This window comes from Ctenocephalides felis, unplaced genomic scaffold, assembly GCF_003426905.1.
Source record: "Ctenocephalides felis isolate EL2017-DRISC unplaced genomic scaffold, ASM342690v1 CF-g0.4_SCAFFOLD_01492, whole genome shotgun sequence".
NCBI lineage: Eukaryota > Metazoa > Arthropoda > Insecta > Siphonaptera > Pulicidae > Ctenocephalides > Ctenocephalides felis.
Window position 1 is genome coordinate 61,270,293 of NW_020537646.1, and position 16,795 is coordinate 61,287,087.

The 16,795-nt window shown below is 31.1% G+C and overlaps 1 protein-coding gene across 1 annotated transcript in view; it reads right to left on the minus strand.

The window, feature by feature from the left end:
• LOC113371472 (proton-coupled amino acid transporter-like protein CG1139) overlaps positions 1 to 16,795 on the minus strand; it is a 117,104-nt gene that overhangs the window by 12,561 nt on the left and 87,748 nt on the right. The window contains exons 3-5 of the mRNA XM_026612093.1: positions 15,008 to 15,280; positions 14,560 to 14,920; positions 14,314 to 14,489 (exon numbers count right to left, since the gene is read on the minus strand). Coding sequence (XP_026467878.1) covers positions 14,314 to 14,489; positions 14,560 to 14,920; positions 15,008 to 15,280 — 810 coding nt within the window. The remainder of the gene's footprint in view (positions 1 to 14,313; positions 14,490 to 14,559; positions 14,921 to 15,007; positions 15,281 to 16,795) is intronic.

Genomic DNA, 16,795 nt, shown 5'->3' on the forward strand with positions numbered 1-16,795 from the left:
ATGTGATCAATAGAGGTAATGCAATGTTTGATTTCTAGATTCAGATTTTCCCTCCTTACTAACATTTCACTTGACCTTATTCTCTCTGCCATAGACCATAAATGGGTTGATATAAGTAAACACAGATATTTCAATTTTTTTGGTTCCTGAAACGTATTAAATTCATTATTTCCAATACTTATTTTTCGTTAAACGACTCCTTTTTTAAACAAAAATTTGGCACTCCAATGTGTTCCAGTTTGAGTGCCCCACTTGCTGAACTTTGTATGTAGTTCCTAGAGAACTCTACTCTTAATACCTTGTCTTATGTACCTCTTTTTTACAAACGTTACGTTGACGACATTTTAACTTGCATTCCTACTTATAACATAATCAATTTCCTAAATTCTTTTAATAATTTCGACACACCTTTGTTTTACCGTAGAGACCAAACTTAACAACTCCATTAATTTTTTAGATATTACCCTTTTTATAATTAACGGCTCCATCACTACATTCTGGTATCAAAAATCCACTTGGTCTGGACGTTATTTAAACTACCATTCCTATCACCCCAAATCGACTAAGATTGCTTCTATCATCAACTTACTAGATCATGCCATCCTTCTTTCTCATCCATCACATTGGAAGAAAATATTAATTTGATAAATTTTACCCTTCAAAATAATTCCTATCCACTACAACTTTTACGCTCAGTAATAAATAATAGATTACCTTTTCTTCGTAATAAATTCCGTACATCTTCCTTATTTACCTTCCAATCACAACAAAATAGCCCTGTTATTGAAAATCCCTTAGCCCTGTTATTGAAAATTCATTATCTCTCAATTCCTTCATCTCATTACCGTACATTGACTGCCTTTTCCACTCATGGAAAAAACTTGTTTCATCCGTTGGTTTGAAGCTAGTGTGTTTGACCGGACACACTCTCACAGACTTATACACTAATTTAAAAACTCCTACCACTATTTCCCGCACGTCAAACGTCGTGTATGTCATTGATTGTAATCCAACTTTAAACATTCTTTTAATTTCACCAATCCAAGAGCTTTTCATCGAGAAGCCAACACTTTACGCAGAAATTTCGCTGAGAGTATTTTTATCCAAATATTACCTGCTATTAACAAACGTTTTGATTTGGCTTCTCTTTGCAATATTTACCGCGATGCTTCAAATAATTTTTTCTGCGATGCTTGATTGATAGGTCTTTCAAGATTCTGTTTGGACGATATTTCCCAAAGTGTTGCGTTGTGGTCGCTGGCTGTGTACATATCCATCACCCTCCAGTTACAGTTACCTCTGACGAGACTAGTGCTGACAAAAGTGAGGTCTATAATCGTCGCCTTTGGTGTAAGTCGGCGCCTTTGGTGTAAGTCGGCGTATCGCCACTATTGAGCAGGACAACGGCTAGTTTACTAAAAGCTTCTAGTATTGCTTTTCCTCGTGCGTTTGTGTACTTGCTGCCCCAGTCTACTGCCCAGGAGTTGAAGTCTCCGGCTATCGCAACTGAATGATGTTGCTTAGCGTCCTCGGTCAGTCGGTCCAAAAAGTCAGTAAATTCCACAAAGGAGAAGCTAGGTGGTTCATAGCAGCTGTAGAAGCGGATGCCATCTATTGTTGCTGATACAAATACGACGCTGCGTTTGGTAATTGTGCCCTGGAAGGTGAGTTTGTTACTGGACCAAATAACAGCTTTAGTGGTTCAAGTTATTCCACATTCATCTTGGTATAAGATAACCTATATATATATTAATCGAATTCAGTTTATCCTATTCCAATTCTCTTTATTTCATCCTAAAATTTTCATAAATTTATATATACTTATAAAAAGATATTATCATTACCCGAGTTTTGTTGCTGGTAATAGTATAGTCACTTTAGAGACAGATGACGTTTTCGAATTTATCGATTTTGTTAATAGTAGTCACTATTAGAATATTTTATTTATATAAAAATAGCGGGTCGTAATATTTGGCATGTTGAGCACAGAAAGTTTGACACATTCCCAGAGCTCACAAAGTACTTTTAAGATTGGGTGATGGATAGAAGGAAAATTATGAATATTAACATTTATTGACTTCCTTTCCAGAACCTCAACCTAATAATATCCCAAAACATGCCGACATAAACGAGTTAAATGACTATGAAGAAGTTTTGGTTTTAGAACAGGAAATTACATACGAGCAAGCTGCAGAAGACGCAACTGCTATTTTAGACAATTCTTGCACTTCTACATCTAATCTTACTGATCAAATTTTACCAAATCCTACACAAATAACAATTCCAAATCCTTTACCAGTAACTATTCGAAATCCTTCACAAGTAACTATAACAAATCCTTCACTCGTAACTATACCAAATCCTACACAAGCAACTATACCAAATCCTTCATACGTAACTATACCAAATCCTACACAAGCAACTATACCAAATTCTACACAAGTAACTACACCAAATCCTATATATTATTTAGTGTCGAGAAAATTCTATTTTATATTTCAGTATCCATGAAACCTATGTTTACCCATTTCCTAACTCACACTGAATTTAATAAATATTATATTGGTTCCCATTTTTATAATTACTTATATAACAAAATTTCAGTTTTTCATAACAAAAATAACTTCTCTATAAGTTTGTTAATTATACTCTGCTTTGTGGAAAGAAATCTTTGAAAGTTCATGTAAATAGGATAAAACCTTTTATACAATGATTAAAATTCTATTTAAAATGTTTGTTATTTTCTATTCTTATATGTGTTAATTTTAATTCTATTTTCTTTCTTATTTCTATTGTTAATGATAGATTTTATACTAATTTTCATTTCTACATTGTACTAGTTTTAAGCATTGATTTTGGAATATTTAGTCTTAGGCGACGCAAGCTCGATTATAGACCTCACTTTTGTCAGCACTAGTCTCGTCAGAGGTAACTGTAACTGGAGGGTGATGGATATGTACACAGCCAGCGACCACAACGCAACACTTTGGGAAATATCGTCCAAACAGAATCTTGAAAGACCCATCAATCAAGCATCGCAGAAAAAATTATTTGAAGCATCGCGGTAAATATTGCAAAGAGAAGCCAAATCAAAACGTTTGTTAATAGCAGGTAATATTTGGATGAAAATACTCTCAGCGAAATTTCTGCGTAAAGTGTTGGCTTCTCGATGAAAAGCTCTTGGATTGGTGAAATTAAAAGAATGTTTAAAGTTGGATTACAATCAATGACATACACGACGTTTGACGTGCGGGAAATAGTGGTAGTCTGTGAGAGTGTGTCCGTTCAAACACACTAGCTTCAAACCAACGGATGAAACAAGTTTTTTCCATGAGTGGAAAAGGCAGTCAATGTACGGTAATGAGATGAAGGAATTGAGAGATAGTGAATTTTCAATAACAGGGCTAAGGGATTTTCAATAACAGGGCTATTTTGTTGTGATTGGGAGGTAAATAAGGAAGATGTACGGAATTTATTACGAAGAAAAGGTAATCTATTATTTATTACTGAGCGTAAAAGTTGTAGTGGATAGGAATTATTTTGAAGGGTAAAATTTATCAAATTAATATTTTCTTCCAATGTGATGGATGAGAAAGAAGGATGGCATGATCTAGTAAGTTGATGATAGAAGCAATCTTAGTCGATTTGGGGTGATAGGAATGGTAGTTTAAATAACGTCCAGACCAAGTGGATTTTTGATACCAGAATGTAGTGATGGAGCCGTTAATTATAAAAAGGGTAATATCTAAAAAATTAATGGAGTTGTTAAGTTTGGTCTCTACGGTAAAACAAAGCTGTATCGAAATTATTAAAAGAATTTAGGAAATTGATTATGTTATAAGTAGGAATGCAAGTTAAAATGTCGTCAACGTAACGTTTGTAAAAAAGAGGTACATAAGACAAGGTATTAAGAGTAGAGTTCTCTAGGAACTACATACAAAGTTCAGCAAGTGGGGCACTCAAACTGGAACACATTGGAGTGCCAAATTTTTGTTTAAAAAAGGAGTCGTTTAACGAAAAATAAGTATTGGAAATAATGAATTTAATACGTTTCAGGAACCAAAAAAATTGAAATATCTGTGTTTACTTATATCAACCCATTTATGGTCTATGGCAGAGAGAATAAGGTCAAGTGAAATGTTAGTAAGGAGGGAAAATCTGAATCTAGAAATCAAACATTGCATTACCTCTATTGCTCACATAAATAAATCTTTAAATTATAACATCATATCCTTATTTTCTACTATTAATAATCACATTGACATTAACACAGTAAATGAAGAAATTCAACGAAAAACAAATAACTACAAAAAAAAGAATAGACGAGCACCCAAATTACTTGGCCAACAAAGTATACTCTGAAGCGCGCCCAACAAGACTAAAACGAAAAATTCCAAACGATCTTATAAATTTGTAAATTATTATTATTATTATTGTTATTATTATTGCTTTATTATTATTATTATTATTGTTATTATTATTATTATTATTACTATAATTATTTTCATTATTATTATTATTATTATTATTATTAATATTATCTTACTATTATTGTTATTTTGTTATATTTTATTATTTTTCTAGTATTATTTTATTATTCTGAAATTTTATTTATATTATTTATTAATCTTATTTTTATTATTATTTGCTTATATTTTACATTAAATCATATTACGGATATTATTTTTATGTAAATTTTATCCTTTGCTCTTTTATTCATTTAAATTTATATTATTATCTATTTATATTACTTGATGTTAATAAATTAGCAGTAGTAATAATTATTGAAATTAAAAAAAAAAAAAAAAAAAAACATTGACATTAACAATTTTTTAGATTTCGAAAACTCTAGATTCAATAATTCTTTTAATATGTCAAAAAAATCCTTCATAAAAAAAATTCAATACCCTATATTCGAAAAAGGCAAACGAATCCAAAATAAATATAAACCCTGATATCATCAATAAGTGGGTAAAAACATTAACGATTTAGACATCCCATCCAATGTTTTGAACATTTTAGCACTAGGTCCTAAATTTTCCATTCCACAAAAGAAAAAATCGTTTAATTTTGTCAAAACACTTAGCTCTTTAGAATATAGTTTACTTAATTTAAAAGATATCAATGAGAAAAACCGCATTAAATCTATTTGGCAAACTATTGGTAGTATGAGCCGTAATCAACCTTGATGTCAATGGGCTTGACTGATTACAATTAGATCGGGGTGACTAATTCCGCTCTAATTGACAATCACCAGAGACGCCCCGGTCGACTCGAATGCATATCGGTGTTACCAAGAGCTTTCGCACCGAATTATATACAATCTACTGGGCGGTGGTAATCTACCTAACAAAAATTTGCGACAATTCAAATCTATGTAAGCAGTTATTTTCCGACGCATTCCCAAATAAAATTCAGCACCTCATATGTACGGAGGCGAATAACTCCGCAATTCTCAAAACTGCTCTAAACTTGGAGATAAAACAAACCATAATTAAAATACTGTAACGCAATACCGCAAACAAAACTAAATTAAAAAAGAAATTCGTTTATAATTTACAAACAGCCAGGAAAAAGATTGTAAACCCCTGACACAACAAAAAATATAGAAAAAGACATATGCTCTAATTTTAAAATATTTACTATGCTACACTTAAAGCTATCTACGCAAGTCAAAAATGTGACAGGTAAAAAAAAGGTTTTAGCCTTGCGTTGACATATAGGGACCAGAAGATCGCAATACGAGAACATCCGACGTCTGGACATTCTCCATTTCACGTCACATGCGTTATGAAAGTTTTTCTTAGAAACGTTTACAAAAAAAGTAATAAAAATAATCTCGCTGCTTGACTTAATATTCCTATCCTTGCAATTTGAGATTTTTACAAAATCTTCGAGGAATTTATTTTCCAAAAAAAACTCACAAAAACGATATATCTGTAACAAAACTTAACATGTATCTGGAAATGATCATAAATTTATGGGAAAACAAATTGATTTTTGTAATAGTATTCACGAAAATATTATGAATAACTGAATACACTAAATCGTAACAATATTCACAATAAAAAAAAAACTAAATCTGTATAGAAAAACATTTTTTTTACACAAATTATAATAGTTTTGAATTCGAACTTTATATTCTAATAATCTTAATTTAAAATGTTGGTAATTATAATTAACCTATGGAAAACATATTGTTATATATTTGCCTTTAGCGATGGAGGTAATTTGATATTTTGAAACACAACACAAGTTTTTATAAATTTATTACAGAACTTATTATACAGAATTTCATTAAAGGTTTACTATAAGGTTATGTGTTTCTTGACGTACAGATAGAAAGAGACTGTGCCTTGTGTTTTCTTGTAGAGGTCCTCTGTCTAGCCGGAAATATAGGGTCCATAGAATGGAGAGTGGAACTCAAGAAATAGATATAGTCCATAGATAGAGTAATGAGTATGCACACAAATGCGTCGGTAAAAAGGTAAGGGTGTCGGCGCATAACATACCTTCCCCCTTCAGGAGATTATAGTTCATTACCAAATTTAGACATTTTTACAATAAATTATGAACTATAATAGAAAACATAATATAGAAACAAAAAACATAGTAAAAGAAAAGAACAATTTCACAAAGAACATAGAAATGACACGTAGAAAAATGGAAATCAATAATATGTTAATACAATGAAAATGATCAAGAAAATGATATTTATGAATTAAAACAACACTTAAGACTAAATATTCCAAAATCAAGTCTTAAAACTGGTACAATGTAGAAATGAAAATTAGAATAAAATCTATCATTATCAATAGAAGTAAGAAAGAAAATAGAATTAAAATTAACACATATAAGAATAGAAAATAACAAACATTTTAAATAGAATTATAATCATTGTATAAGAGGTTTTATCCTATTTACACGAATCAAAGATTTCTTTCCACAAAGCTGAGTATAATTAACAAACTAATAGAGAAGTTATTTTTGTTATGAAAAACTGAAATTTTGTTATATAAGTAATTATAAAAATGGGAACCAATATAATATTTGTTAAATTCAGTGTGAGTTAGGAAATGGGTAAACATAGGTTTCATGGATACTGAAATATAAAATAGAATTTTCTTGACACTAAATTATATAAATGTAGAATAATAACTTAGTAGGGAAAAGTAAAATTATTATTATTTCAATTAATTTTTTTTTAAAGAACAATTTAATGTTTTGATATTTATACTAAATAAAATAATACAAATATGAGAAATTCTTTATATATTGAATAATTTTTATTGCCCTCCAGTCGATAATCTCTTCGATAGAAATTCAGTCGATAGCTTAGACTTGATAAAATAAAAATTGTAATCATCAATTTCATAAAAGTTAGAATATAACAATTGGGCTTTTCCTCCTGATTGTTCCTTTATGAGTCTGGACGTCATTAATTTATTTAATAATCTTCCGCATTATCTAATTATTACAGCTATAAAGAAAAGATGGATGCAAATAGTTGAATTCACATGTTTACCGATGGAAATTTTTATTTCAGGAATAGAATTACTTTTAAAAGCATCATATTTTACTTTTAATAAAAAATATTATACGATGAAGAGAGGTTGTCCAATGGGCAGCCCATTAAGTCCTGTTTTGGCGGATTTAGTATTACAAGATTTGGAAAATCATGTCTTAAATTCTTTACCTTCCAAACCTATGGTTTATTTCAGATATGTCGATGACACATTAATATCTTATATATAAAAATAGATCGCAAAATGTGTTGGTAAGCGCATAACTCAACAGCGCCTGGACCAATTTGGCCAATTCTTTTTTTTAAATATTTGTTGATGTCCAAGGATGGTTCTTACGGCGAGAAAAAATCGAATAATTGTCGGGAAAACCCTAAAAACAGCCCTTTTCTAACTAATACAAATAATAGTAGTCGGCTTCTCGATATTATTTCATTTGTTTTACTACCGGCAAGCGACAAAATTGGTATGGCTTTAAAGAATTTGACTTCAAGTCATATAAGATTGAAAAAATCAATGTCAATGTCCATTTGCCGGTGCCGGTGGTGTTTTTTTAGCATTTTCTGTTATACTCTGGAGCGTGCTTTTGTTTTGTTTGTAGTGTTTTGTTATCTATCTATGAATAGAAAGTTATTGCATGTGACACAATATTTTAATAATGCCTCCTATAGGACGAGGTAGTTTAAGTAGAAGAATACGAAACGCTACAAACCAAGCTAATCGCCGATCTAATCGTACTGCACAAGAACATGACGACCGAAATGAACATGAAAGAATTAGGATATGGGTTAGTAGTAATGAAGCAATTTGGTGAATATTTTCTTTTCCAATTCATGAGAGCTGTGCATTAAGAAAATGGCAAAGGGTGTATTTTATAGCAGAGTACGTAGGTCAAAGAGCAGCTTAGCCACCATCTACTACATTAACAAGTTTTTTTGAGACATGTCAAAACAATAATTTTGCACAAACACTACTATATTCTGAAATGCCAAAATATTATACTTGGTATCAATCTTCAAGGAGATTTATTCGACGCAAAAAATGAAAACCAGTACCAGGATATCCAGATGTATATTCCACCGATGCGATTGGTCAAATTTATTCAGTACATCCAAGCAATAATGAATGTTTATTTACGACTGCTATTAGTCAATGTACGTGGCCCAAAATTATTCCAGCATTTACGAAATGTTGATGGTGAATTGTGTGGATCCTACAGAGAAGCCTGTCAACGTTTACAATTCCTAGAAAATAACGCTCATTGCGAACAAACTCTCAGTGATTCTGTAATATCTTCACACGCTCATCAAATACGAACATTGTTTTCTATAATCATATCCACATGCCTTCCATCAAACCCAATTGATTTGTGTATCAAGTACAAAAATTACATGTGTGATGATATTTTGTGTCAAATACGGAATAGAATGGGAAATCCAAATATGCAAATCAAAGAGGAAATTTACAGCGAAGCATTGATTTCAATTGAAGACATGCGCTTGATGATGTCAAACAAACTATTAATTTGATTAGGCCTGGCCACGCCTAATCGTCCAATGCATGATGCTATTAACCAAAAGTTGCACAGAGAATAACATTATGATCTCAACAATTTGAAAGAATAAATCGAAACAAATTTTCCACTGTTGAATGAACAACAGAGATATGTATTTGATACTCTTATAAAAGTAACAAATGATGGAACTGGGGGGGATTCACTTCTTAGATGCACCTGGTGGTACAGGAAAAACTTTTTTGATTTCATTAATATTAGCAACAATTGCACAATTTCATTAATATTAGCAACAAAATGAAATTGCACTTGCACTCGCTTTGTCGGGAATCGCAGCAACTTTGCACGAAGGTGGACGAACAGCCCATTCAGCTCTAAAATTGCCATTAACTATGCAAGGAAATGAAACTCCAACTTGCAACATTTCGAAGAACTCTGTAATGGCTAAGGTTTTGCAGCAATGTTAATTGATCGTTTGGGATGAATGCACGATGGCACATAAAAAATCTTTCGAGGCTTTATACCGAACCTTAAAAGATATGGTGGTGCAATGATTTTATTAGCGGGAGATTTTCGTCAAACATTGCCAGTGATTGCACGATCAACGCCAGCTGATAAACTCAACGCATGTCTAAGGTCATCCAATATGTGGAAATATGTCAAAGTACTTCATTTAAGCAAGAATATGCGTGTTGAGTTGCAAAATGACCAATCTGGAAACATATTCTCTAAACAACTCATTGACATTGGTAATGGCAATTTTCCTATTGACATGTTGACTGGATGCATTAACTTTCTTCAAAATTTTTGTCTTTACCTCAATCAAAAAAAGAACTCATTCAGAAGGTATTTCCAGATGTTGCTCAAAATTACAGAAACCATGATTTGTTAAGCAAACGAGCTAAATTGGCAGCCAAAAACATTGATGTAAATGAATTAAATTTCAAAATTCAAGAACAAACTACAGGCGAATCGAAGATATATAAATCAGTTGATTCGGCAATTAACCAAGACGATGTAGTTAACTATTTACCGGAATTATTGAGCTCGCTAGATTTGCCCGGATTGCCACCTCACAATCTTTGCTAAATATCAACCAACCGCGCCTTTGCAATGGCACACGGTTAGCAATAAAAAAATTACTAAACAACGTGATAGAAGCAACTATATTGAAAGGAAAGTATGAAGGAGAAGATGTTCTCATTCCGCGCATCCCAATGATTCCGACTGATGTTTCCTTTTAGTTTAAACGACTACAGTTTCCAGTGCGGCTTGCTTTTGCTATGACCATAAACAAGTCTCAGGGCCAATCATTAAGTATTTTTGGCATTAATTTGGAGAACCCATGTTCCTCATATGGTCAATTGTATGTTGCCTGTTCTCCTATTGGAAAACCATCAGATTTGTTTGTCTATGCGCCAGGCAATCAAACAAAAAACATCGTTTATCACAAAGCACTACAATGAAAATTTAACTGTTTTTTTATTGGTAATCGTTATCATTATGATTTACATGATTAAAATTGCTTACTTTTAAATGCTTATAGTGTTTTATTTAATTATTTTTAATTCACAACGAATTATTACCAGGGTGACGGTTCTGTTCAGGATAATTTTTTGTAAAGAATTTAAAAAAGGTAGGAACAAAACACTGCCACATTACAATTTTTTTTGACGGCACGAAGTCTGTCGGGTCAGCTAGTTACTTAATAAAAAAGATATAGATAATGTTTTCAACAAATTCAATGAGTACAATTCTTTTTTACAATTCACTCAGGAACTTGAAAATGATTCGACGTTACATTTTCTTGACGTAAAACTCATTAATAGAGGCGGTGTATGTTATACAGACTGGTACAGAAAAGATAGTTGGTCCGGGAGATACATTAATTTTAATTCGCATGTTCCTCTCAAAATAAAAATTTCTACCATTCTAAATCTTGTAGATCACGCTATTTTATTGTCTGATCCTCTGTTTTATGATACAAACATAAAATTAGTTAAAACGATCTTACTTGGCAATAATTTTCCATATAAGTTAATTTGTCCAATTATTAAAAATAGAGTCGCAAAATTACTTGAACCTTTTGATAAGAAACCGGAAGAGCCTGGCAAAACAAGTGTTCCTGAAAAAACTTTTTTCATTAATTTTCCATATCTTGACAATAATTTTAACCTATTATCAAAAAGACTTTTCAAAAAACACAATATTCGTATTACTTTTTCTTCATTAAAACAATTAAAATTTTTATATTCCAAAATTAAAGATGAAACTCCATTAACAAAAAAGAAAGATATAGTTTATAAAGTAAATTGTTTGGATTGTAATTGCTCTTATATTGGCCAGACCTGCCAGAACTTAGAAAAGAGACTCAGGCAACATGAATTACAATGTGAAAAAATAGATAACAAAAAATTTAAAAGTACACTTGTGGATCATGCTAATATCAACAACCATAAGTTTGATTTTGACAATCCCCAAATTTTATTCCATGAGGAAGACTTATTTAAACGGAGCATGGCAGAATCAATATTAATAGTTCGGACTAACAATAGCATAAATCTAAGAACCGACACAAATATTTTACATGACACTTATATAAACATCATTAATAATTTATAAATTTTTTCATTTATCTTATTCTTTTCAATAAATTAATTTGTTTTTTCATTTTTATCGATTTTTGTATGCGATAGCACTCCTTTTGTTTACATTATAATGATACTCATTCTGTCTCCATCTAGATAAGTACTTCAAATTTGTTTAGAATATTTCTGTAAGTGTTATATGTTTCTTTAGTATTGTGTCAAGCATTGCAAGGAATAGTTAGTGTTTTTTGTATATCAAAAATTAAATGAAATTTAAATAAATTATTAAAGAATGTGTAGTATATAAGTAACTGTTTTTGAAATTACACTGAAGATGAGACACACCATGGTCTCGAAACGTCTGTAATCATAAAATAAAGTTGTGTTAAACAAATCTGAGTGCTGTTTTGTTCATATTAAACAATTAATATTCGTTCCACTCATATCATAAAATTCTATATTTATATATATATATATATATATATATATATATATATATATACATACAAACACACATGCAAACATATAATACACATATACATATACAAATACAAAAATATATACCTATATATGTACACATATATAGGTATATAGAATTTAAGAAATGCATTTCAGAAATAGTATTTATTATTTTGATATCAAGATCTTTATATCAAAATAATAAATACTATTTCTGAAATGCATTTCTTAAATTCTATAACTTTAATTTGACAAAAAAATATTAAGTGAAATAAATAAATTAATTTTTAATTATTGTGGACAAAAAATTAGATATAATCTAAAAGCGTATAAAATATATTGATTTTTAATTTATTTAGAAAATCGAGGCGATTCGGGGGTTGATTATAATCAAGTATTTTGAAATTTTCAATTATTTTTAATGTATGTGCAATATTAATATTTAAAAAAACTAGCATTTAATTTTCAAACACAACATTCGTATTTCATGTTGGGTTTTTTAAATTTTAATTTAATTTAATTTTTCATCATTTACAATATCCAAAATTGCGTCGTAAACTTCGCCTTATTGATATCGTAAGAGCCGTCATATTCAGAGTATCAGCTTGTTGTTTTAAAGTTAAATTTTTAACGTATTTTAGAAGTATTGTTAAAAAATCAGTAAAAAATGCAAAGAAATTACACATTTCTTGAAAAATGTCGAAAAAAAACTTATTATATTTGATATGTATTATTTCTGTATAGTTAATAATTATTTAATTTAGAGTATGGTATAAAACAAGCCTCAAGATTAAACGTTAAAACTCTTAATGTGATCTTACTTTCGGTGGAAAACTGTGGTGAAAGGAGTAATTTTGATAGTGCATCAAAAAATTAAGCACGTCTACGACTACGTTATTAAAAACAACGCGACCTGAATAGTGGATCAGGGAACTGGAGATCGATGCCGGATTTAGGAAAAGGCTGAGCCTACAAGAGGAGAGCAGACCGCATATCGGACAAGTTAGAATGCGCCATCGACGTTTTATCTGGGGAGAAGGCAGGCATTGGAGTGCGCCACCTAGGTTATCCGGAGAAAAGATAACTGATGCGGCATCAGTAATGGAGTTTTGAAAGATCGAGAGCGACCTTTAGAGGAGATGGGGTAGTGTTAATAATATGTCTGTGGGCACTCACACACATGTATAAATGACATAACTACACCTCTCCCTATATGCGTATGAGAGCCATGTCCCTGATGAGGAGTGTGACGAGGGCTGAAAGTGGTTGTCTGCATTTAGAGTCTAGAGTCGGTCGTGGCCAGGCGTGAAAGTTGTCTGCATGGTTTCAGAGACCAAAAACGTGCGGTCCAGCGCGCAAAAGTGTAAATCAAACATATTTATAATGTGAGCCTAAAGGACGTCATGGGGTACAGTGTTTCGCAAGCTGTCCCCAAACCGAAAGTAGACTTTGTGTATTGAGACTAAACTTTAGAGTGAAGTAAATGTGTGTGAAGTGAATCGGGCCCGATGTATGGACATGTAATAAACACTCGTTAAGCCGTAGTTAAAAATAAGACTAGAATAAGTCGCATGTTAAAATAAGAAATGTTTTATAATAAAGTAAGAGATTAAAATGTGTAAATATAGGTTAATTAATTAAGTCGCAAACAAACTACTTGTAAATTCATAACAAAAACAGAGTCACGGGTAACTTATAATTGTGATACCGTACATAGAGTCAAGCATAAATAAAAATTAGAACTCATAACCTACCTTTTTGATAATTCTGTCAAACAGCTATACAAAGCCGCCCATTTTGTGTGGTAAATGTATAATACGTTGTAACGTAGCTGACACTTAACAAACAAAACCAAAGTTTCTACGTTCAAGTCGATTAGAGGCGACAACTAAACGCAATATAAACGTTTTAGTAACGTGCCCATCAATAACTTATCAAAGTTTCTTTTGTGCTACGTTATTTCGACATCTGTTAACCTTAAATTTAATTTATGGCTGTGGTTTACTGGAAACCTTGCAGATACTTACACCTGATTAGGTAGGTTATAAACAAAACCGAAGTTTCTACGTTCAAGTCGATTAAACGCGACAACTAAACGTAATATAAACGTTTTAGTAACGTGCACATCAACAACTTATCAAAGTTTCTTTTGTGCTACGTTATTTCGACATCTGTTAACCTTAAATTTAATTTATGGCTGTGGTTTACTGGAAACCTTGCAGATACTTACACCTGATCAGGTAGGTTAAGCGTAATTGAGCCTTGTGCATCTTCACCATACTTAATGTAACCGAAAAAACCCATTCCAACATATAAAACTACGATTGATACCATCGAGATGTTAAGGACACCTACTTTGCCACCGAATGATTTAGGAGTCTTCATCTCGTTCTCCAAAGGCATTATCTAAAAACCAATATAAAAACCATAAATAAATCAGCCACAAAGTTATGGGTATTCATCATTCTTCACTTGCCACACCAATAGCTTCCAAAGCAAAAAGCACCGTTCCAAAAAATAGTGGGAAATGTTGAAGTTCACCTATTGATTCCCTTTTATCTAAAGACAAAGGATCATGGAACACATAATACAAAATAATTCCAAAACTTACGATAGTGATGATGTTGGCTAATGTTGAAAAGGGTGCCAAAAATTTTAAGTTGCGCACCCAGTTGATCAATATCAATGGTAACAAAATTGCCAGCATGTATAATCTAACGTCCGTCTGAGTGCCTAAATTATAATCGACGACTGCTTTGATGTTGGATGCAACAAAGACCACGTAAACGCAGCATGTGCCCAATTGATAGATAAGGAGGAAAGTGTTAATCACATGACTAAAAGATAATATAGGGATATTGTGAATAATAAATATAGTGTTCGTGTCACCATAAACATTTTTATGATACTTCTAGGTTACTTACACTGATGCGGACGCAAAAGATTTGAAAATTAGTGGGCCCTCATTAAAAGCGCATTCAGCAGTAGCAGGATACGTCATACTTGGCACCTTCTTCTGTTTGCACAATTCATACTGCGATTTTATCAATATATGTATGCAATATGTACATAAAGCTCCAATTAACATGGTTCCAACTATACCAACTGCGTATCCTGCATGATGAAAAGCGTTTGGCATGGCTAATATGCCAGTTCCTAAAGATCCTTTCAGAAGATGAAGCAGAGTTTCTGCATTTCTGCAAAAAATGATGGTTGAAAGATACAAGTTGCTAGAGCAGTATTATAGGTAAATTTGCACAAACTTAACGATAAGCACCAATGATCGAATTAACAAAAATTTTGATAAATGTTTAACTGTTTACTTCAAAAATAAACTTTTTGCTTTACTTTACTGAAAAATTGATATCTTTCAAACCGACATATAATATCTCTAATTGTAATAAATAAATTTAATTTATTTAATAATTTTCATTCAACTTTAGGTTTAAAAATTGCATTCAGGTGTAAGCTTTAATGATCAGTAACAAACACACAATGAAACTTATTTAAGCCGGTACAGCCTATTACTCCAAAGTATAGAATAACTATATATTTTTTTATGATTATACAATTTTTTGTAGACCAATAAATTTTTAGTAAGATAGTTTAGATAATAAATAATATTAATATAGAAAGTTTTATGAAACAAGTCCTAAAACATTTCTGGCTTGCTTTACCACAATAAAAAAACTAATCAAAATGATTCCCAGCAAATTTTTGTTTCAAATGGTATTTAAATTTTCAAAGTCAATTGAGATTTTTTTCTAAAATGTTGACGAATACTTTTGCATTATATGTGCTAAGAAATCTGTTAGAAAAAGTAACTCATACGAGTCATTAATGAGGTTCATCAGATAGTATTTAAATTTTGAAACAAAACGAACGTCGACGAGGTAACAAAACACATATGCCGCTACGATTACAATAAATGCATTAAATAACCTAATTTTTGTATGAATTATGAATAAGGAATCTTTGGTTTGTGGTACATAAGTCTACTCTGGTAATTTAGCCTTACTAATTATTTTCAATTTTATATTTATATTTATATTTTTATATTAATATTTTATTTTAATTATAATTATTATTTTTTAAAAACAATACCATACATTTTCATATCAATATATGGCAATGTATGTAATTGTTTTTAAAAAATAATAATTATAATATGTCAATTATTATTGTAGAAAAAAGTTAAACTTCATAATAAAATATCAATTCTTATATTCAGCTTCACGGGTATTCTGCATTTGTAAGTGGCATAGCGTGTTTACCATACGTCTCGCGGTTTAGTACTAATTTCATAGCAGGTGCGGAGGTCATTTTTGGCTTCAGTCTTTCTGCTATTTGCCACCAGTAAACCACAAAACGTAATAAAACCATCATTGTTATGTACGTCCGCACGTAGCAGGTACGTAACCTGGGAGGCACACGGAAGTATCTATTTCGCGAGCAAGAACGTATTGCGTTGCACACTAATACGACGCATCTTTACTACGTAACTAGGTTGAATAAAAAAGCGTTTAGAAGTTTTTTATGTCAAATAATACTTTAATTAAATTTCCTGCAAATATAGAATCTATTTCAGATATTTAGTAATTTTAATGAATATTTTCATTTACAATGTATAAAATTTACATATTATATAGTAACAACATTAGAAAATTAAAAGTTGATAACCTATAAAAATAAATATTCATGTTAAACTCTCT